Source organism: Diadema antillarum, unplaced genomic scaffold, assembly GCF_040938485.1.
Source record: "Diadema antillarum isolate AM-2024a unplaced genomic scaffold, OU_Dant_1.0 scf00000061, whole genome shotgun sequence".
NCBI lineage: Eukaryota > Metazoa > Echinodermata > Echinoidea > Diadematoida > Diadematidae > Diadema > Diadema antillarum.
The window spans coordinates 1,323,218-1,346,780 of NW_027270950.1; the positions used below are offsets into that span (position 1 = coordinate 1,323,218).

At 37.6% G+C, this 23,563-nt stretch overlaps 1 protein-coding gene across 1 annotated transcript; it reads right to left on the bottom strand.

Annotated features, from left to right (window-relative positions):
• Positions 1 to 7,329: 7,329 nt before the first annotated feature.
• Positions 7,330 to 22,799, bottom strand: LOC139716120 (digestive cysteine proteinase 2-like). The gene is made up of 10 exons (XM_071627676.1): positions 22,667 to 22,799; positions 19,625 to 19,780; positions 19,050 to 19,222; positions 16,396 to 16,651; positions 14,808 to 15,003; positions 11,931 to 12,124; positions 10,629 to 10,720; positions 9,663 to 9,827; positions 8,579 to 8,768; positions 7,330 to 7,541 (listed from the first exon to the last, which is right to left on the bottom strand). Exons 1-10 carry the CDS (start codon positions 22,710 to 22,712, stop codon positions 7,330 to 7,332), a joined length of 1,680 nt encoding a protein of 559 aa, XP_071483777.1. The 5' UTR covers positions 22,713 to 22,799.
• Between the last annotated feature and the right edge of the window lie 764 nt (positions 22,800 to 23,563).

Genomic DNA, 23,563 nt, shown 5'->3' on the forward strand with positions numbered 1-23,563 from the left:
AAGGAGTATAATAGAATTTGTGCAAATTTATGAGTAGCTTCTATAATAATAACAGTTATGTATGCTTGGCATTTCACATCCAATGGCTTTGATGTTCCAGGCTTCAGTTTCATTTTCTTCCATCTTTCCTTCCTATGATTAGAACTTAGAAGCCAGTTACATGTCAAGCAATTATTGTATGGGTTTATTCTCCCCTGATGATTTCAGAAAGGCTCCCTTCTCCCATCTCTTTAAATTAAGTGTTTATATCAATGTCATGATAAAAACAGAATCCTTGTTAATGCCACTTATAAGCACGTGTTCAGTATTTTGCTTTCTGCGGCCGTATTTGTATCTTCTTCTTTTTACTTTTTATTTTTTAAAAAAAAACTTATTTCTTCATTTTCATCTAAGTTCAGTATACTACATGTAGTCTTTTACTCAAATGTTATTTTCTTACATCCCGATCTCTGCATTTTCCTCTTCTTCGTCTACCCTTATTAGTTCTTTTTTATTCAGTCTGTCTTTTTTATCTTTATCTGTGGATATTTCGTACGCGCTGTCAACACGTGATAGGAAATCGACTGTTTATCAAGCCATAAAAGTCCATAAAAAAAAAAAAAACGTTTGGGATTGGTCACTGCTGAGATTACACTTGCAGCATTCCGTTTACAATACACCCATGCTTGCTATGTACGACTATTTTCACTACGCTATACTCTGTTCGGCCTCGAGGATGTCATTATTACTGGTGATAAATCAAACAATTCTTCAGCCAATTCAATCACCTATAATGATAATAAGGTTCGATATTAATGTTTTTCTTTGATAGCCCGTATCAGCAAAAAAAAAAAAAATAGATAAATAAATAAAAATCATCAAACATCTTTCTTTTGTTTTTTCTTTTGGTGGTGGTGGTGGTCCTGAACCGTGAAATTTGGTGTCCCGAAAAAAAAAAATTAAGAAGAGAAAAGCATCTAAGAATGAAATTCAAAATAAATACAATGTAACATAATAATCGTGTTAAACTTCGGAGGTATATGAGCATAGGCGCCGGAAGTGGGGGGGCAGGGGGGGCGGCCGCCCCCCCCAATCCAAAAAGTGGGGGGGGGGGGGGGCAAAACGCATTTTTGCCCCCCCCCCCAAAAAGCCCCCCCCCCCCAAAAAAAAAAATAATAATAATAATAAAAACAAATGAATAACAAAGAAAATAAAATAAATATGTATATATATGAATAAAAGGGAAAAAATATGGCTACAATCGGCAGCTTTTGGACTGTAAAATGTCAAAATTTTCAAGCTCGCTCGCTTCGCTCTCTCGCATCCAGCAGTTGAGCCCGGTGCGCCTCCCCCTTAATTTCTAAAGCGAAAAACATAGCTACGACGGCAGTTGTTGGACTCTAGAATGTCAAAATTTTCAAGCTCGCTCGCTTCGCTCGCTCGCATTGAATCGTTATGTCATTCTCCTAATGTTGCTGACAGTAATTGCCAGTAGTTGCGCCCGATGCCCCCACCCCTTAATTTCCAAAGCGAAAGATAAATATAGCTACAAACGGGAGTTTGGGGACTGTATAATGTCAAAATTTTCAAGCTCGCTCGCTTCGCTCGCTCGCATTGAATTGTTATGCCACTCTCCTAATGTTGCTGCCAGTAATTGCCAGCAGTTGCGCCCGATGCCCCCCCCCCCCCCCTTAATTTACAAAGCGAAAGGTATAGTTACAAACGGGAGTTTGGGGACTGTAACATGTCAAAATTTTCAAGCTCGCTCGCTTCGCTCGCTCGCATTGAATCGTTATGCCACTCTCCTAACGTTGCTGCCAGTAGTTGCCAGCAGTTGCGACCGATGCCCCCCTTAATTTCCAAAGCGAAATATATAGCTACAATTAAAACTCCAGTTTTGGAACTGTAGAATATCAAAATTTTCAAGCTCGCTCGCTTCGCTCGCCCGCATTTTATTGTTACGCCATTCACCTTATGTTGCTGACAGTATATAATTTGTCGATCGTTACACACCGTCATTCCATAATCTATGTAAGGAAAACTTACAATGTTCCTCAATGACTGCGTTGTTGAATGTATCACATTCCGTAATGTATTGTAGTCCCGTTATTGCTCACGCACACACGCACAAGCATACAGACCGTCAAATTTACTTTATGGTTCCCCCCATGTTTCGACCCACCGTACGCCACTTTACACACACACACACACACACACACACACACACACACACACATATATATATATATATATATATATATATATATATATATATATAATAGATGAGTGTGCGTGTGTGTGTGTGTGTATGTGTATATTGTGTAACATATGCATGGTCTAATCTTGAGCCCCCTCCAATGTTTGCCCCCCCAATCCAAAACTGCTTCCGGCGCGCCTGTATATGAGGGAGTGTATATGAGGGAAACACTGGGTGTTTCCTTTCTTTCTTTTATCTGTTTTATTAGTGTAACTCATAAAAAATAAACAAAATAGGATGACTTAGTTTTTAATGTGAAGTATAATGTCTCAAGCATTTAGATGGAGGCAACGCGATAGTATAGTTTTGCGAATTATACGTGAGCCTTCAGCAATGTTCAGTGTAATTGCACCAGTAACGATCTGTTCTCTGTTGTTCGCGTTTGATAATATCACTATTACCTTTACTTATTTTCATAAACGTTCACTCGTCTGGGAACCGCGAAGGAACTATCATCGGAACAATATACTTGATTTCATATGATAACCTTGCATGAAGAATTGTCTAGTTTTGTTTGTTTGGATTTTTTCCAAAGTAAATGGTAGTTGTTGTTGTTGATGATGATGAAAGTAACCTAGTGATTATGGTCATTAATAAAGGCCTCCCACAATCTAATGATAAGCTCCAGGAGAAAACATGGAAAAGATGCATATCTGGAATAAATTACTGAATGATACCCATTTAGTAAAGGATTTCTTCCGATATCATCATGTCATTTATAGTTGTATAATATGCTCATTGTCATGCAATTCATGAAAATATTGAAAACATTAGAATTAACAAGTTGCAGTGGCGGATTCAGAGGGGGTGCAACCGTAACCGGCGCACGCCCCCCCCCCCTTTATTTTTCGTTAAAAACAAAAGAAATAAAAAGAAAAAGAACCCGGAAGTGGCACCAGTAATATTAGTCACCCCCCCCCCCCCTTTACAGAATTCCTGGATCCGCCCCTCAGTTGCCTCCTCCTTTGAAGCCTGATTGGGCAACCATATTCTGCCACTGGACAGGCCAACCTTGAGAAGTATCAAAATACAGCATTCATATATAGGGATGCCATCTTTGTAAACAGCCCCATAGTATTGCGAGGGCTGATGAGGCGTAATGGTCTATTTTGGTGAGAAAACAATATTTTTACTTTTACTGCAATGACCGTGACTGTGCATGCAGTATAGAATGGAATTTGAGGAAGACTGTATTTTCCTTGAAATCTGCAGTATTTTCGCCAAATATCAGCACACAATACTGTCAGGAAAGTAACCGCTGGCATCTCTGAGCATAAAATTGTTGAACAACCTATGGTTTCACAGAAAGATGATTTTATAGGCCTATAATTGTCTCCATCCCGTTTTGTCCCTTGGGCTTATATGGGGGTTGTCATGGTCAGGATGCATCAAGTCCACCTTTTCCACTATCATGACTATAATTATCTACATGAAATTACGGATGCACTGAATCTTGAAGTATTCTTCATCTTGATTTTATTGAAGGACATTGCTCAAGGCATTGCAAATAATATTCTATTTACGATTGATTAAGACATATAAAGGTGTTGAGATTACTAAATACACTGTATACATTTTGCAACAGCTGAATAAGTGACATTGTAGTTGGTCCGAGTACGGATGTGAAAACATTATTGCAACGAAGATAATTAATCTGCAGAAAAATGAAAGCATCTGTTATTGCTTTTTCAAATTACAAATCATTCACACTCATGAACATTTTTATAAAGTGACAAAATTATTTTTTCTTTAACAAGAGCACGATACATTAGATGTTACACCTTATCACGTTTTCTTTCAATCTCATCAAGAAAAAAAAAAACACGTGTAAAGCATGTCATAGAGCTCGATACACAAACAGCAAATTATTCTTGTGTCATATTCCAACTATGTCCTGTTTCTTTGTTACTATGTAAGATTTTAGTATTGAAAGGAGGTAAAAACAAAGCGCATAATTTTAGGATGTTGAGAGAGTTATGCGATGCGCCTGCAGCTGGAACACATTAAAATGGCATTCCGTATTGCTTTTCTATGACAAATTATTAGTAAAATTACAATACGAAACTTATATTCTTGCTTTGCAGTTTGATCAGGGTTGTTGTAGTTCGTTTAAAAAAACATAGATAATCTAGTATCATACACTTAACCATATTGTACAAGTCTATCGGTAGGAGTACAACCTGGGCTCCTCTGGTATCATTCGACATCTATTATGATCGTGTACATCTAATGCTGTTTCCAGCGGCACATTCGCAATCTCGATAATCATTCTTACATGAGAAAAACAATAATATGATTGCATTATCTGTCAAAGTGGTTATTTCCTGTTTAGAAAAAAATAAAATGATTGTAGTCTGAACTTAGGAGTAGAAAACACTGAACGTATAAGACACTATGAAAGGTGATACAGAATCAGTATAGAGTAATTAATGCATGTAGGGTAAAAGATGATGTATAAAACAATTTAATACTGAAGTGTATAGAGATATCAGTTGTAATTGTTAAAGGGATCGTATAGTTTTGGTTGAGACCTAATTTCAAGTTTCTAACATTATTTGGTAGGATAATGAGAAACAACTTATGAAATATGAAAGAGCATGTAATTCTACGAGGAATTCAACGTTTATTTGAAGAAAATTAATTATGAAATGGCTGAGTTATCCAAAAAAGAGCGATTCTAATAAAGTGTGGGACCCACACTTTATTATGATCGCTTTGCTTTACTTTGTTTTTGGATGTTTCAGTCATTCCAAACCCGATCTTTATCAAATAAACTTTGAATTCCTCTTAACATGGTATGCTCTGTACTATACCATATGTGTTTTCTTGGTATCTCGCAAAAAGTTAAAAGCCTTTTTCTCATCTCCACCAATACTGTAGATGTTCAACAAATGACTCAAGAATACAAATTCAGGAGAAAGACACAATAGGCCCAAGTATGATTGTATAGATCTCACTTAATGCAATAAAGTACTTTGACTAAGGTTAATTGGCACAATTTCCAGGGACTAAATTTCAGATACAGTTTTTTTTAGTACTGTAACAACATAATTATGTACCTTTGCTACGCCCCCTTTGCTGTGATAACAATCATTACCTATAGCTAATCACCGTGTAAGTTTTCTTAGCTAAATGATCAGTATGGGGTAAGATATTGAACCCCTGAGTTCCATTTGTTGTACAGGTATTCAGAACAAATACATCAGGAGTGTATCGCTCAAGTTTGCAGCACTTCAAGTAGAAGCCATCAAATCTATTCCACTTCCGGATTTCTTCAGCTGACAAGCAAAAAAAAAAAAAAAGGGGGGGGGTCTTTAGCTGAAAAACATTACCGCGCTCACACTTCAAGATCTCTATCTTTTTTTGTATGGCGCACAAAAAGTGTGTGTGGGGGGGGGGGGGGAGCGAGCCCCCTGCCCCCCCCCCCCCCCCCGCCCCGTTCCACCGGCCATGCTTTATTTCAGACACTGATTACTTGACGATAACTGATGCGGAAAAGTAAAACCCAAAGTAAAAAATGCACATACTTCTATATGATCAGCTGCACTTATGCGTCCAAAAATTTGGCAACATGATAGATTAATCTGCAGCAACACACAGAGACGGACACTTGACAGATATTACACACTTGAACTTCAAAAAGTGATGAGAAAAAAAGGCAAAACATTGACACAAGCAATGTGATGGACATATTATTGCAACACATATCCAAGCTCTCTCTTTCATCCAACTGCTACTGCGCTTGCATAGTTATTGACATTTTATGAAGAGTTTAGATGCGATATATATCATTAACTTGATATATCCGAGATTGAAGCTGCTGAAGATCACAGAAAATGATAAAGTATATGTGATAATGTTTATGTTATATGTTTTTTCTCTGCTAGACGATATACGAATATAACTTTACTTAACCCTAATCCCACCGGGTTTTTTTGAGGACTTGAAACCACCGGGGGGGGGGTGGGGGGGGGGTGGGGGAGGGGGCCTTTTTGGCCTCCCCCTTCAGATCTCGGTCGTGGATCGCGCGATCCTCGCGAAAATTTGCACCAAGATAGAGGCCAATGTAATCTACAAGACTGTATAGTTAGATTTTTCAAATTTTATACTAATCAATTTATGCTAGTTAATTTTATGCAAAAATAATTTTTTGCCTATAAATCTAAAAATAAAGCTCCAAGACTTCTAATTTTTGGGGGTCACATTCTTTTCAATATTCTCAACAATAATATTGAAGCAAAAATTCGGCTTCATAATCATTTCTTATGTATTTTATTGTTTATTGAATACATACTATTATGTATTTCTTTGTTTTTTTACTTTTTGTTTTTATTGTTTTTTTTCGCCAAAATTTGTCGCAGAAACTTTTTAAAGCATAATCATGCTAATATAAATCATTATCAGCCATTGAAAGTAAAAATATTCATCTTTATATGAATTAATTGCAAAAACACAATTTACATTGGATTTGTACACAAAATCATGTTTTGAGCAATTTTTGGGTCGATGAATTTTTTTCATAGGGGCGTGGTATCAAAACGGTATGCCCGGTAGCAACAAATTTGGTCTCAAAAGTTGCCCGATACTTAAAAGAAAAAAGTCATAAAATGTTGCGGCGAGAGCATCACGCGTTGCGGAATAATCACCCGAAAAGTCGAGCCCCCCCCCCCCCCCCCCCCCCGGAATAGGGTTAAAAGAAACTTCTAAAATGGCGCTCATCACAAAATATGAGAGAAATGTATTTTTTTTTAATTGAGAGAGAAAATTTGAATTTAATCATTGAAGATGTATTACCAACTTCAACAAAGTTATGAATTAAAACGATATCACAAGGCATTTGATGATTGTGCAACCAAAGTATACAAAAGAAGGAGCTCTATATCAAAAGGGGAGCATTTATTCCATTATTGACATAGTAACGACAAGTAATGAAAGAAAAAAAGAAACAAAAATAGGGTGACAAGCACCATAAAAAACAGAAATTTGTTTTTATCTATTTATTCTTCTTCTTCTTCTTTTTTTTTGGGGGGGGGGTTGTATTTGTTTCTGACGGTTAATCCGACGGTTTATGTAGGCCTAATATTTTGATATGTTTACAAAATAGGGAGACAGTCCAAAAATCCAAAGCAAGGGTAGGTAGCATCCGTGGCCACTCCACAGTTGTTGTCCTTCATGCTGATCATGACGTAGCCGTTGTTTCCCCAGTAAGTGGACCAGGAGTTCTTGATGAGCCAGTAGTCCTGACCGTTGTACGTCCCATAACCAACGGCCAGCACAGCATGGTCCAGGTCATTAGAGGTGTTACCTTCAAGTTAAACATCCCAAAAAGGTGATGATAAGATTTCTTTCAGCGTAAAGGCCACTGGCTTGAGGTGGACGGCCACCAACATTGTATTTGATAGGACCACTTTGTTTTTGGATTTCTCAGCCAATTCGAAACCGTTTTTTTTTTCCATCAAATCCATCCTTAACTTTATGCAGACTTAAGATCACTGGTATGTGATGTGCTTCCCCTGTGCATGCATGCTAAAAACCCATGGCCCCAAAGTAGGGCTTTTCAGTTTCAGTTTCAGCTTCAGTAAGTTTTATTTCTCCACTTGCTTAGAACAATATGTATGATAATATCAAACATATTCGCAAATCATGGACATATAAACAGGAGTTCTCAGTACATAATCACGTAAATAATACATAATATATTTCATGCAAATCTTTAAAGGAAACCGAAACCCAAAGAGCAATGTGGATTAAGTGAAAACAGCAACATTATAGTAGAACACATCAGTGAAAGTTTGAGGAAAATCGGGCAATCGATGCAAAAGTTATGAATTGTTAAAGTTTTGGTGTTGGAACCGCTGGATGATGAGACTACTAGAGGTTGTGACGTATGAGTGGACAACAATATAAAGAAAATTTCCATTATAAAGAAAAAATTCCACTAAAAAAAAAATCGTTTTTCATGAAAATAACACATTACATCAACTTCATACTAACATAGGTTAGAGGTACCAATACAACTATTCCCCCTGCTTTATGAAAGCCGTTTGTCAATGCTCTTTCATAATGCTATAGAAAAGTGATTTGTGTGTGTGTGTGTGTGTGTGTGTGTGTGTGTGTGTGTGTGTGTGTGTAGAATTTTCTTTATTTTCTTTATAGGAGGAGACCGTTATACTTTGTCAAAAGGCAAATCGCTTGACTTGGACAATGGCCTCTAAAGATTACGGCTCGGAACAGTTCTATTTTTTTTTAAACTGAAGGAATTGTCTTGCCTCGGTCGCAAGAGGTTGTGCTGTTGCAACAACTTAGTGAGGGCCTTTAGATAAAAAAGGCTTTAACACTTACCACACTTTGCATCGTAGTAGACACCGTAGGAGTAGAAGGCAAAGGATGGGAGGTGGGCATCAATGCCAACAGAAATTGGTCCTCTGGTAGATATGGCCTTCTTGACATCACCCTGGTTCCCGGAAGTGACGTTCACATATCTGGACAGTGTCGTGATTCCTTTGGATTTGTCATAATGACACTCCCCATCCTGCGTCAGGAATTGAATAAAATACATTGACATTTAACCCTTGAGGCTTTTAATGAGCTTTATGCACCAATTAAGTGATCCATACTCCACATCTAGGTGGAGCACTTTCTATGTAAATTGGCACTGGTACTGTCTGGAAACGAGTTGATGATAGAGAAATACACAATCCTCTTAGCCCGTGGTGTTTCCTGACATTAAATTTTCTCTTAAAGACCGAAGAAAACTGTTGTATGCCTCAATAGGCTAACTATTTTGCTTTTTGTCAAGTTTGCCTCAGAGGCAAGTGGCTAAAAAGGTGGTGAAAGAACACAGCTAGTTTAGATGCAGCGATTAAATGCTTTAGGCACAGAGGGGTTGATTTTCACATTCTTTAAGCAATACTTAGTTTGCAATTATTCATACAAGTCTGTGTTATATCCTTGTAAAAAAACAACAACAACAACCTCACAAAACAAATCCATCAAAGCACAAGACAGTCCAGCCATAAAGTAGTTTATAATACTACTAGTTTAGGTCAGGGAGGTGGGACAGTGTGGCAATCAGCACCCCTACTTGCCTACCCCCCCCCCCCACCCCCACCCCCAACCCCCAACCCCCCATACACACAGCAAGAGAAATAATTAGCCTCACACCAAGTAGGCCTATACACTATTATCAAGTGTAATATACCCTCTTCAGTTGGAATTCAACTGAATTCTCATCCTGGGATATCTCTTGACCTTCAGGAAGAGGTTGTTGAGGGTCACAAGGATATGACGCAAACGACAACAACAACAACAGCAACAACAGCAACAACAACAACAGCAACAACAACAACAACAACAACAACAACAACAATTAACAACAATAAGACTATATTACTGAAATTCAAAGCAAAGTCACTATAATGTACACCTGTCCAAGGTATGGTCCGTAGTCTTCCTCAGCCTCGAATCCCACTTTGTTCTTTTTCAACCACTCGTATGCTCTCCACTCTTCTCCTCCATCGCAGCCATTGTTTCCCATGGCCCAGGTACAGTCCATCAACATCTGCTGCGATACACGAATTCTTTTCTTGTTCTGTGATAAAAATGAAACAAGAAAGGGATATAAGGGAGCTTGTGTTGCAGCACTGACAGAATATGTTTCAAGTTTTTAATTCTTTTCATTGCAATAACCTGGATGTTACGACTAGAGTGTATCTACCCAACTCACATTGTTAGTTAGAGTCAGATCGTTGAATTGAAAGAAAAAAAACAGATCATTTATGTCTTGCAATATCATATTGGGCAATAATTGCCACAAAGTCGTTACATTTACACTTGTACAATGTGTAATTATCGTCTTGTCAAATTCATATTTCTCACCAGTTATTATTACTGCCACAACATCTGCAATTTTTGCAATTTCTGCTATTATGGTCCAGATCATCACTTTCATCATTATCTCGTCTCTTTCTCATCACAATCATCCGTAACAAATCATTATCATCTGTCAACACTACAACACCAGTCTTAATTTTCACCAATATCATCTCCTTTTTTTTTCACTCCAATCATCATTGATTTTTTTTTCACAGACCCCGCCCCACCCCTACCCCTCACCCCCGAAAAAAGTATGAATCGCGTGACTTTTGAAAAGTGACCATCTTGTCATTAATATGTACTCACTTATTGCCTGACTGACCAGATCACTCTCATTTTCATCAGTCAATAAGTGAGTGTAAGAACATCTTTGCTAAATCATTTTGCCCAAATTTAATCATTTTCTTTAAAAAGTTACGCCATTTTGATCAAAGGGGGAATTACTTTCTTGATGTGTTATATAGTTCTCCCAAAATATGCTTTGCTATTAAGCTGGCAATTGGTCCCCCGCACAAACCTTCACGAAGTAACCACCCTCTATGGCCTCGGCAGCACCAAAACTCCAGCAGGATCCACAAATAGCCTGGTCTTTGACAGGACTAACGGCACCTTTACATTGGAGGATAAAACAGGTACATGTATTTGTTATACATGTAGTATGTATGAAGAACAGATCAACAGATCGCGTGACACGTATTGACACGCCTCCAATGTATGCTGCGCATGCGCATTGCGAAATAAAGGCAGCTTCGGAATCGTAACCTTCTCGAGTGCAGATATTCTTACTTTGGTCTGTATTACATCTTATTCGGGAATATATAACAGAATTAGCAAAGAAGAGAAAGTGGCAGGGTGATGCTTCAGAGTGCTAGAGAAAATACTCACATGAGTGAGGTTCATCGCACTAAGTCTTAAATCTCTCATATTCCATTTTTATTGATATACCGTAACATCACAATAATTTATGCTACTGATATAGTTGACGATAAAGGCTTGGTCGGCAGTGCAAAAGAACAATTTTGCTTTAGTTGTCCTGATGTATACATGTGCATGTACAATGATCATGCAGGAACCAATAAATCAAATCAAATCAAATCAAATTTTCTGCATTTTACATCACCTGTTATGTGGGGCCCCATTTCATAAAAGATGTTATAGGATAGCAGCTCTTGCTAGAATAGTAATTTCCAATCAACAGCCAGTCAGAAAGATAATTTTCTTGACGCTAGCCATAGCATGACAATTGCCATTCCATCATGAGAGCTGCTATTTAATAGTAACTTTTTTTTTAATGAAATGGGGCTCGGATCTACCACATTATTAGGGTCAAGGTATATGAAGATTAGCAAAAATTTAATGGGATTATAATTATGCACAGTTAAGCTATCTACTATTAGCTATCACGCAGTCATCCCATGAGACCGACACCCACGAGTCATGAGACCCACGAGTTCGACATTCTAAAAAAAAAAGGTCCATGAGTCATACAGCCCACGAGTCATACAGCCCATTAGTTCCACACTAGGCAAATAAGGCCCATGAGTTCGACACTAGGTAGGCTTAAATAAGGCCCACGAATTCTACACTAGGCAAAAAGGCCTATGAGTTCGACATTACCCCTCGAGGCTTATATGGAGGTCTCGTGGGCCATGCTTGATTAGTGTCGAACCCATTGGCCTTGTTTGCGTAGTGTTGGACTCATGGACCTTATGTGCTTAGTGTCGAACTCATGGGCTGTATGACTCGTGGGCTGTACGATTCGTGGGCGTTGAACTATCAACGTACACCCCCTATCGCTGTGATGCACACAATCACATACCAAGAATATTCCAGTCGATGGAGTCTGGCACGTCTTCGAGTTTGATCCTAGAGCCATCGAAAGGGATGCCGTGGTTGGAACCAGATGACCTCTGTCGACCTCTTATCTTCCTGAACTCGTCCTCGGCGAGGTCGGCGAGGTGGTTGATGGCCAGGGTGAAGCCTCGGTTGGCTCGATTCATCGAGTGGATCATTCTGACGTGGACATGTGATTTCCAGATTTTCAGGTGAAACATCGCTATACTTGACGGTTTCTTACAAACTTAATTCCTGATGCATTCATAATGATATCCTGCTCGCTACGTCTCATGAAGTTCTATGTGCACTCTTGCACAAAGCGCTAACATGTCTCGCATGTCAATTTAACTCACTATATAATTTCATAAAACCCAAGACCGCCAGATAAAATCGTACTAAGAGCCAGCTGTGCAGTAGCGTATACTTCGATTACAACAGCTCTGACTTGTGTAGTACCTTCCCTTTAGCCTTTATGCATGTATATTTTCCTGTACTAGTAAGCATAAAATGTATATTGCTACACTCTTTAAATGCCATCTAGAAGTTATTTCGACTCTGAATGTAATAAGGATGTTAAGTCGTAAGGAAATCCATTAAAGTGAAATGATGCAACAGTCATACAATATACAACAACACAAATTTTAATCATGAGAATTGCTGGGGTCACACGATTCCAACTCAATGTTAGTCAGTTTCAGTTTATCTAGCCATATCAGGGGAGTAACGACCACAACAGGATGTGAGACCTGGTCCGTGAAAATTAGTTCAAAGGTTTAAAGGAATTGCTGAAAATGTTTTCAGATATTTAAAAATCTGAGCTGCACAGTCCAACACATTCCACCAATATCTCTAATACTGCGTCAAAATTAATTTTTGAACAGAATCCGTATTAGATATAATCATCTAACGCAAGTCTCTGAGTGACTTAAATTCCCACACTAAATTTTCCCTTTCGCCACTAATGTGTTAGAATAAATCTTTTTATGGATACAACGTACACTGCAAAAAGTCCGGTGTTAAATAGTGAACACCGAGCTGGTGTTAAATTTTCGGTGCTCATTTATGGTGTTAAATTAACACCAACGGGTGACATTTCCAAATTTTAAACAGTTTTTTGAAGAGTTTCTTAGAAACTGCACTTCTTGTTGATTTTTAATTTAAACAAGACGATCAAGAATTTTACATTAAAATACTTGATTTTTGAAAAAATATGAAAATAAATTTACACCAAAGTAACACCAGCTGGTGTGGTCCCTTATTGAAGCTGGACGGGTGTTAAACCATTGATATTAACACCAGCAAATATCAAATCAACACCATTAGGTGTCATCTTTGAATTAACACCAGTACAGTGTCAAAATAACACCAGGTACAGTGTCAAATTAACACCACGAAGTGTCAGGTGAACACTTTTTCAACACCATCACAGTGCATTTTTAACACCTGTGGGTGTGGTCCTTTATTGAAGTTTGATCGGTGTTAGATTTAACACCCGTGGTGTTAAATCTAACACCGAAGTTTTTACAGTGTATAAACCATGTGAGATTGGTTCATGATTATATAATTGACTGTAACAGCATAATTTTTGGTTCTTTTTGTGTGTTTGTACTTGAATGATTTAAATTTTCATCAACTTGAACATCATTATACACAGATCAGTTTGCTAAGTTTGACACTTTGTTATAGAAATTAAGCAACCATTATATAAAGATTAAGCAACCATGATATCAAAAAGTGTGTAAAAGAACCCGAAGACCAGCTGATCTCAGAGGCATCATTGTACACGTTTCTTCAAAGAAATACTTCAGGCTCATACACTTTCTCCTTCTTTCTACACTTCCTGGAAGACACTTGCTACTGGATATATTAATCCTGCTGCCATGTTTTACATTAACGTTTTGACCCGTGACTGTGATAACTCCTAGAATAAACATATCAACCATGAAATATTTTCCCAATTAGTCACATGTGCACGTCTGCCACAGTTTATGGATGCACAACCCTCATCTCTTTAACTCACTAGGTCCAGTCAGCAATCCGTTCATACATTCAAAGTCAAGCGTTATTTAATGTATGCTGGTGGTCAGGGGGTTAACCACACCATCAAAGAGAAACCACAACTACTCATCTTCCGCCAATGAGAAGCTTTTTTTTTTTCACGAGCATCATAAAGATGACAATAAGAATGAGAATTCTAGTTTCAATTCCTGTGAGAAAATTCATCCTGCCAATGTACATGTACACTCCCAAGACCAGTTGATGAAGTGTATCAACATTGTGTACGAGCATATTATATACGACCATGGCGGTTATGAAAAATTAAAATGGGATGTAGACTTAGGTACGTATATGCTAACATGAGCAATGGCTTAAAATGAAATACCACTGATACGTGACTAAGGAATAAGGCCTATCATAATATATCTATCGTATTTCTATAGATAAAGATGAGAATATTATTTTGCAATCTAGCCCGATGTCAAATATATCAAATTTTACACAGATCCTTATAGTATTATAAAAAGACTTGTTGATTGACAAAACATTTACTCCATGCGACAATCGATCCGGTCTTATTTTTCCAAGGACTGAGGGTTTAATAAGGTTGCGACAGAGTTTTAGATTTAGTTTGATGTGATGATTAGGATTTATAGGGTTAGGGCTAGGTCTGCGGGTAGAATTTATATTTGTCAAGAGAACAAATACTTCATGGCAGCAATCGTCGCAGGAGCGAATGTCATGGAACCATTGATTGAAATACTGAAATTGGTATAGCTAAATATAAAGAGACATGATTGTTTATTTGTTTGTTTGTTTGTTTGTTTGTTTGTTTTTTATTTAGACGTATAATACTATATACCTGACATTCTTTGTGAAGTGTCCCTTCCTTGTCTCGTGCTCCTGTGTCGTCTCATACCGCTTGCCAAACTGGTCCTTGAACTCGTTAAACAGGTGGTGGTATCGGTCCCCCATCTCTGGATTGATCATCTCCCGAAATGGGTTGACTTTAATCTGGTGCTCCATGCCCGGTCCTGGAAAACCCCGGCATTTCAAACCTATTCATAAGGTTTAAAGAGAAATCAAGTGATGACGGAGTATTGTGCACCAGGAGACATCAGAATCAATATATTCTATAATTTTGTTCATTAAATGCTGAATTCATTTAATAAACAGAAAGACTGTGACAAATTGAAAGTAGAAGAACGATCTCATCGTCTCTGGAGGAAATAAGTGGTCCTTTTGCTGTGGTAATGCAACATCATAATGTCTTGCCAATCTTCACAAGTGAAGTAAGAGAAATAATGGAACTGGCTATATAATGAAACGGACGGATTGCTCCCAAATCTTCTGCGCATGCACCTGAACATCATCAAAGCTTCAGGTCACAACAACTGTACCGATAGCTAAATCTCATAGGCCCATACAAAGTCTATGGTATCTGATATACTGAAAATTCATAAGCATTCATAATTATTAATTCTTCTTTATTGCTCCATTGAACAAGGATCGAGTCAAGCCTTCAGTGCCAAACTCTGTCAACACTAAGTCTACACTGCAAAAAGTCCGGTGTTAAAGAGTGAACACCGAGCTGGTGTTAAATTTTCGGTGCTCATTTATGGTGTTAAATTAACACCTCCTGGTGTCATTTCCAAATTTTAAACTGTTTTTTGAAGAGTTTCTTAGTAACTGCACTTCTTGTTGATTTTTAATTTAAACAAGACGATCAAGAATTTTACATTAAAATACTAGATTTTTGAAAAAATGTGAAAACAAATTTACACCACAGTAACACCAGCTGGTGTGGTCTCTTATTGAAGCTGGACGGGTGTTAAACCATTGATATTAACACCAACAAATATCAAATCAACACCATGTGGTGTTATTTTTTAATTAACACCAGTACAGTGTCAAAATAACACCAGGTACAGTGTCAAATTAACACTACGAAGTGTCAGGTGAACACTTTTCAACACCATCACAGTGCATTTTCAACACCTATGGCTGTGGTCCTTTATTGAAGTTTGACCGGTGTTAGATTTAACACCCGTGGTGTTAAATCTAACATCCATGTTTTTACAGTGTACAGGCATATTAAGACACATATATCACCAACTCTTGTTTTACATTGTTGATCTCATTTTCATGTATAAACTTGCTAACAAAATGTCTAAGCCCTCCCCCCCCCCCCTTTCATGCAGGTAATGATGAATTGCACCTGTCTAATGGGACCTGCACAAACTCTATGGCAGTTTCGAAAGCTGGAAGGGAATGTTTTAATGGGAGATCCATGGCTTGAAATCTTTGTTTCAAAGTACGAAACATCAAGCAATTTTCTTTTTTTCTTTTTGTAAGAAGGCTGTTGATTGGAACGTACTGAAAATTTGATGTCAATACTTAAAACATAAACTCATCGAATTGATCTCCTATAGATCATTTGAAGAAGTCACCTTTAGGAATGTCAAACGTCGTGTTCGGGATCGCCGATGTCTCATCAAAGAATTCGTAATCGATCACGTATTTGTCGAAGTGCGAACCCAGTAGAGTGTTGTAGCCCATCATTTCATACCGCACGGGTCTCACCGGCGCCGATCGCGTCACGGCAAACGTGTACACGCTCTTCCGTGTAAGGTTGGAGAACGTCGTCGCCGTCACGTTCTGCCAAAGGTCTACCATCAGCCCATTACGTAACTCGGTCCTCGAGTACTAAATGTGAAAAAAAAAATGATTAATATTCTTTATATACCAACTGCATTACATGATGCAGACATAGCATGATATAGGGATAGAATGTGAATGTGGACACAAGTAAAATGAATTGGTCACGTTATCAATTTGCAAACCAAAGGCGGGTCCAGGAATTCCGTAAAGGAGAGGCGCCTTTGCAAATGTAACGGGGGGGGGGGTGCACGGATCCCCTATTTTTTTTCTTTTTTTTTTCTTTTGTTTTACCCAAGAACGAAGAGGGGCCCGCGCACGGTGTGCCCCTTCTGGATCCGCCACAGCAAACAGTGTATATGGTTCACAAGGACATTAATGTAGTAAATACATTGAAGTGTTTGGTGAATTGCAATAATAATTGTCATTCACAATTTATGCAAAATGGGGATATGATACATCGTTTTGTTTCGGTATATACAGGAAACTCAAAAATCTAAATTGTTTTGCTACCTTGGCTGTGTTTGTACTAAGTGCTGTGTTTGAAGACGGAGTTCAAATCAATAATATTGATTAGCAAAGAGCCGCTGATTTCACAGTCCTGATTGTATTCAAATTCATCACAAAATATTTTCTTTGTTTTTTCAGCAGAAAAGAGTTCAAAATGTCTCAAATTAATAAATATGGATATATCTGTTTTTGCATTTAAACTCTTAAATTACCTCTTGCTCAAAAACGAATTGGGTAAACTTAGAAGAGACATAAGAAACCCAATAAAACCAAGAACTTTCCCAGGATAACTTTCCAACTGTTCTCCCCCAGAGTTACCTGGTGGATTTACCACACATACTCTTGGGCTGGGAAGTTCTTTAAAATGAAGTTAACGTTTCCTGGTTCCTGATTAAAGGGATGGTATAGTTTTGGTTGAGACCTAATTTCAGGTTTCTAACATTTTTTGGTGAGATAATGAGAAACCTCTTATGAAATATGAAAGAGCATGTAATTCTATGAGGAATTCAATGTTTATTTGATGAAAATTGGTTTTGAAATGGCTGAGATGTACAAAAAAGAGCGATTCTAATAAAGTGTGGGACCCACACTTTATCACGATTGCTTTGTTTTACTTTGTTTTTGGATATTTCAATCATTCCAAACCTGATTTTCATCAAATAAACTTGGAATTCCTCTTAAAATGGTATGTTCTACACTATATCATAAGTGTTTTCTTGGTATCTCGCAAAAAGTTAAAGCCAAATTCTCATATCCACCAATACTGTACCGTCCCTTTAACACTTAAATGTATACTAGTTGGGAGGATCCCTATTTATTACTGTGGTGTCTTGTGACATGCGATGCAGGCATTAATAAGCTGGTAGCTGTGATGGGGGAGGGGGTATTTATCTAATTTCTTGCGAGGGACACGAGGGAACGTCTTAATCGTACCAAAGTAATATTTGATAATAAATACCGCCATTTTTATGACCGCGATTATTCTTTCCAAACCTCCAGCTCCTTGCCTATAGGCCTACCCTTTTACAACGAGATACTAACAATTTATGACTTGCCCTCAAAGATACACGTAATATACTAAACTTTGCACTCTCTAGACTGTTGTCAGAGTCCAACAAGGAGTGCATGACCTGCATTCAAAATATACCTAACATATATTATTAGGTAAAAGGATGTAAAAGCCAATATTTCCAAAAAAAAAAAGTCACGTGTAACTTGAAGTGACTGAATCTTGGTTGTAAGTTCACACAAAGGTCTGTATCTTGCACGAGTTTATGATTATTTCATAAATCTTTTTTTTTTTGGGGGGGGAAGCGTAGACATCGTATACAATTCAATGTAGAATATAAAAGCTTATTCAGCGAGTTGAGGGGTTATACAGAGAACAATGTGAAGAAAATGATTTTTGCAGGTTAATTGCCCCAAGACTTGGTGTCGTGGCTTAACATATACACCGTAAAACAATATGTATGCATACTCTGAGAATGAATTATGCGCGAATCATTTAAATAATGAGTGAATGCATGCATGAATAAATGAATAAAGGATGAATGATAACTAAATAAAATGCTTCAATGAATGAATGAAAAGATTGCTAAATGATCAACATAATGAATGGATATTGAATTGAGTAGATGGATAAGTGAATGGATGAATGTGAAAAGGATGGGTGAATTAGATGACGAAATGGTTATAGATAAATGGACTGAAATAATGAATGAATGAGGGAATTCTTGAATGAATGAATGAATGAACGAATGAATGAACGAATGAATGAATAGATTGATGAATGAATTATAAATGAATGGATGAAAGAAAAATAAATGAACAAATGAATGAACAAAGAATGAATGAATTAACAGACAAAGGAATGGATGAAAGAAAATGAATAAATGAAAATGACTAGTGATTTAATGATGAATAAAAAGAATGTTACCGTGAAGAAAGTGAGATCTGGTAGGAGGCTCTGAGGCAAGACTGGATTAGTCTTGTCTCCAGTCACATTGAAGCAGGTTTCCTGCCACTTGTTATTGGATATTGTTGCTGGAGAAATCTTGTAAGTGTTGCCGTAAGAAGGTTCATCCCCTCGGTAGAATGTCTTGTCCATCCCTTGAAAGGGGAGCAAAATATAGACTAACAGTATAGGAATTGACGTGTAATAATAGAAACATCATGTTCTATAAGTGTGTGTTCTTGATTTGGACTATCAATCACTATTCTCCGTATTCTTAATTAGCTGCTTTAACTTTATTTCTGTTTCTTTCATGAGGTATGCAATACCTAGTGTAACTGTTATTTTCACATTGTATTCATGTAATGACTAGAAGCAACTGGGACATCAGTAGTATACATTGTCATTCAATCATCTCTATTCATTTGTTCTCGGGCTTCACAATTTCTTCGTACTTTCTTTATAGTTTCATTCATTGTACAAGTTGCTCTTCTTACATCTCATTGAAATGTAAGATGAGATGAGTTTTAGCATCATAACAATCTTGAAATTGTCCTCACCATTGTAGACATCTATTCTGCTTCTCTTGTTTTTCCCTTGGTAGAAAATTTCAAAAGGCTCATCCAACTCGGCATAGGGTAGCCTTATGAAGCCAGTGGCGTGGTAAGCATCTTTGAAAACAGGCTTATTTGGGGCGGCTTGAACGCATGTCAGACCTGTTTAAGAGAAGAATTCGATTTTGATTTTATGGAAAATAATAAATTCAAATCAATCCAATTAATTGTTATCATGTCACTGAGTAGATAGAAATACACTGTCACCAAATATTAGTTTTTCACTGTTACACCGGTAAGCCTTTATACTCTTTAACATCACGGTTGACAAATCCAACATGACAATCTAATTTCTTAAAGGACAAGTTCACCTTCATAAACATAGGGATTGAGAAAATGCAACAATATTAGTAGAACACATCAGTGAAAGTTTGAGGAAAATTGGACAATCGATGCAAAAGTTATGAATTTTTAATTTTTTTTGTGTTGGAACTGCTGGACGAGGAGACTACTACAGCTTGTGATGTCATATGAATAGAACAGTTTAAGGAAAATGTAAAGAAAATTCAACAAATTTTCATTTTTTTCGCATAATAAAAGAGCATTTGACTTGCCTCTTTCTAAAGGTAGGGGGAATAATATTACCCATGACATATGTCGGTAACGAGTCAAGGGAACGTGTTCTTTTTTCAAAAGATGAAATTTTGTGAAATTCTCTTTATATTTTCCTTATTGTTGTACGCATGTGACATCGTACACTGCAGTAGTCTTCTCATCCAGTGGTTACTGCACAAAAACTTCAAAAATTCATAACTTTTGAACGGGTTGTCCGATTTTCCTCAAACTTTCAATGATGTGTTCTGCTAATATTGCTACATTTTCTCAGTCCTTATGTTTATGAAGGTGAACTTGTCCTTTAAGGTGATATATAGGAAGAAGAAGGAGTGATGGAGCAGACAGAATTGAGAGGTGGGATTGAAGATGAGGAGACAGGCATGAATGCGAGGACATAAACAAACGTGACAAAGAGAAGAACAGAGTTGATTAAAGGAGACGGAAACAACGAAGAAGGGTTTGGATAAAGTGAAAGAGGAGATGTCGAGAATAATTAAGAGGATGCGAATAAAGAAAAAAAGATAAGTCCAAAGAATCAATAGGCTGAAGAGAAGAACACTGGGAAGACTGTGTGGAAGAGAAAATAATAACCGAGAATTATAAGGGCGTTACGGCTTCACGAACACTATGGCTTTTAGTGGCAACTTAACGCCCTTGTCATTCTCAACCGACGTGTATAATGTGATATAAAGGAGCCAAGGTGATAAGAGGAGTGGTGCAGGTGGAAATGGGATTGACAGATTGGAAGAAGGGGGAGAAGAGATGTAGGGCTAAAAGAGATGGAAGAAAGGTATAGAAAACAAAGAAAGACAAGGGAGAGACGGAAAGAATTGGAGTGACTGAAGGAGAATGTGGTGTAAACAAACATGGAAGAGACTGAAGGTAAGGTACACTGCAAAAAGTCCAGTGTTAAATAGTGAACACCGAGCTGGTGTTAAATTTTCGGTGCTCATTTATGGTGTTAAATTAACACCTCCGGGTGTCATTTCCAAATTTTAAACTGTTTTTTGAAAAGTTTCTTAGTAAATGCACTTCCTGTTGATTTTTAATTTAAACAAGACGATCATAAATTTTACATTAAAATACTACATTTTTGAAAAAAAATTGAAAATAAATTTAAACCAAAGTAACACCAGCTGGTGTGGTCTCTTATTGAAGCTGGACGGGTGTTAAACCATTGATATTAACACCAAAAAATATCAAATCAACACCATGTGGTGTCATTTTTGAATTAACACCAGTACAGTGTCAAAATAACACCAGGTACAGTGTCAAATTAACACCACGAAGTGTGAGGTGAACACTTTTCAACACCATCACAGTGCATTTTCAACACCTGTGGGTGTGGTCCTCTATTGAAGTTTGATCGGTGTTAGATTTAACACCCGTGGTGTTAAATCTAACATCGATGTTTTTACAGTGTATCATACGTGTATAATGAGGAGAAGCTCGATGAGGAAGAATTTGAGACAGAAGAAACGAGGGAAAGAAGAGAATAAAGTGGAGACATGCATACTTTAAAAGTCAAGGAACAGATAGAATGTTGTGTTAAAATAGGTGAAGACTATATAAGGGAAAAAGAGAAGAAAGCGGGAGAAAGTTCAGAAGTGGAGGAAGAGTGGAGGGTTGTGAAGGAGGAAATCACGGTAGTGTAAACTGATCATAATGATGACCAACTGTCCTCCATAATGCACGTTCCATTGGATTAATGCAAGCTTCGCAGACTTCTTCTTTACTCTGGAAGCAAGTAAGAATATTCTCTAATATGGGATCATTACAGATCCAGGACCAATCTAAGCCCAAAGTAAATTCCTAGATTATGACAATGGCATACTAAAGCCATGGAAAAGATACGGTTTTGATATCAACTTTGCCATCGGAATTGATAAACTCACCACTTTATACGTCACTCCTGTATTTCTAGACCCATAAGTATCACAAATCCAAGAAGCTAACTTTTGTTTAAAAAAATAATAATCTTTCGACCCAGTTTAGATGTGAAGTTATATAGACAATAGGCCTATTGACAAAATAATTATTTACAGTTCCTGTTTAATATGATAAGACTGCATAGCCTGTATGGATCTATAAACAAAATCTCATATCGCAAGCATTTTAGTAGAAAATGCCTGAACATTAATAGCCGATGAGGTGAGACAGGTCTCGGCAGAACAAACATAGAAAAAACATTCGAGTGCATTGCTTTTTGTCAGTCAATCTCTATATCAACTGCCGTGTATATCCTAACTTAATATGTTCATTAGCTAACAATTACGACCAAGTGTCGGCTGTAGATAGACATCGAATGTAATAATGAAACTGAAAGTAGACAAGTAGTTGGCCTGAGCTGAAAAACTCGTTCTTTTCATGGTACCGATAATAGTGACCGAAAAACCGGGAGAATTAAGATTATCAAATTATCATCTTTGTTACCGGTCAGCACTCCAATGAGCAGCAGATGTCCAGCTTTGACGATCATGTTGATGAGCTGATCTGTCTGATCTGTCTGTTATCAACCATGCATGCACCTTCACGCGAAAACTACAACGTATACGCAGATAGATTAGTTCCGCATATGCACACGCATACAGAGTATAAAAGCATAATATTCCTATGCTCACACAATGTCGACCACCCAAAGAGCATTGACTTTGGACTCTGGAGCGAAATCCGAGAACTTCAATAAATCACGACTTTATGCTGCGACCAACCAGGTCCGCCTCTTATTGGCAGGCGGCAAAAACCCGACAGTCTTGTGATATATCTGCCTTGAATTCTATACTCGATTGATTACAGAGCATCACGTCACCACGTGCCTGGGTCAATATCTAACACAATAAATTAACAGTAAGTGCCTATTGCAATGGATATAATAAGACCTATTCATAGCTTGTAGATATAGTTTGCAGTCGGAGTTTTGCGCGCTTTCTATGCCTAATAAAAAGTAATTTTGAAGAGACTAGAAATCTCCCTTTCTACCGCACAGCGTTCTTAACGCCGGAAGCAGGAAATTGGTTGACGGGAAAGCTATTCAACAATATTTGCATGCAACTTTGCATTAACCAAATCACTTTAAAGTTCTACACACATTGCGCTTACTTATTGTTAATACAGTGCACTCCCGTTATAACAAACACGGTTATAACGAAATTCCGGTCATAACGAAGTAAACATTTGGGCTGCAATGTCATCCACTCTATGTATTTCTATTGTTTATTTGTTCGGTTAGAAATTCCGATATAACGAAAGAAAACTGCCGGTCCCGAGGACTTCGTTATAACGGGAGTCCACTGTATGATGTACCCTACAAGTATTACACTTTGCCACTAT

Excerpts from the sequence above, each read along its gene's own strand:
- LOC139716120 (XM_071627676.1), bottom strand. The coding sequence starts at position 22,712 with ATGATCGTCAAAGCTGGACATCTGCTGCTCATTGGAGTGCTGACCG. Across the intron at positions 10,721-11,930 it reads CATCGACTGGAATATTCTTG|GTGCCGTTAGTCCTGTCAAA; the intron begins GTATGTGATTGT and ends TCCAATGTAAAG. Across the intron at positions 7,542-8,578 it reads CTACTACGATGCAAAGTGTG|GTAACACCTCTAATGACCTG; the intron begins GTAAGTGTTAAA and ends TTTAACTTGAAG.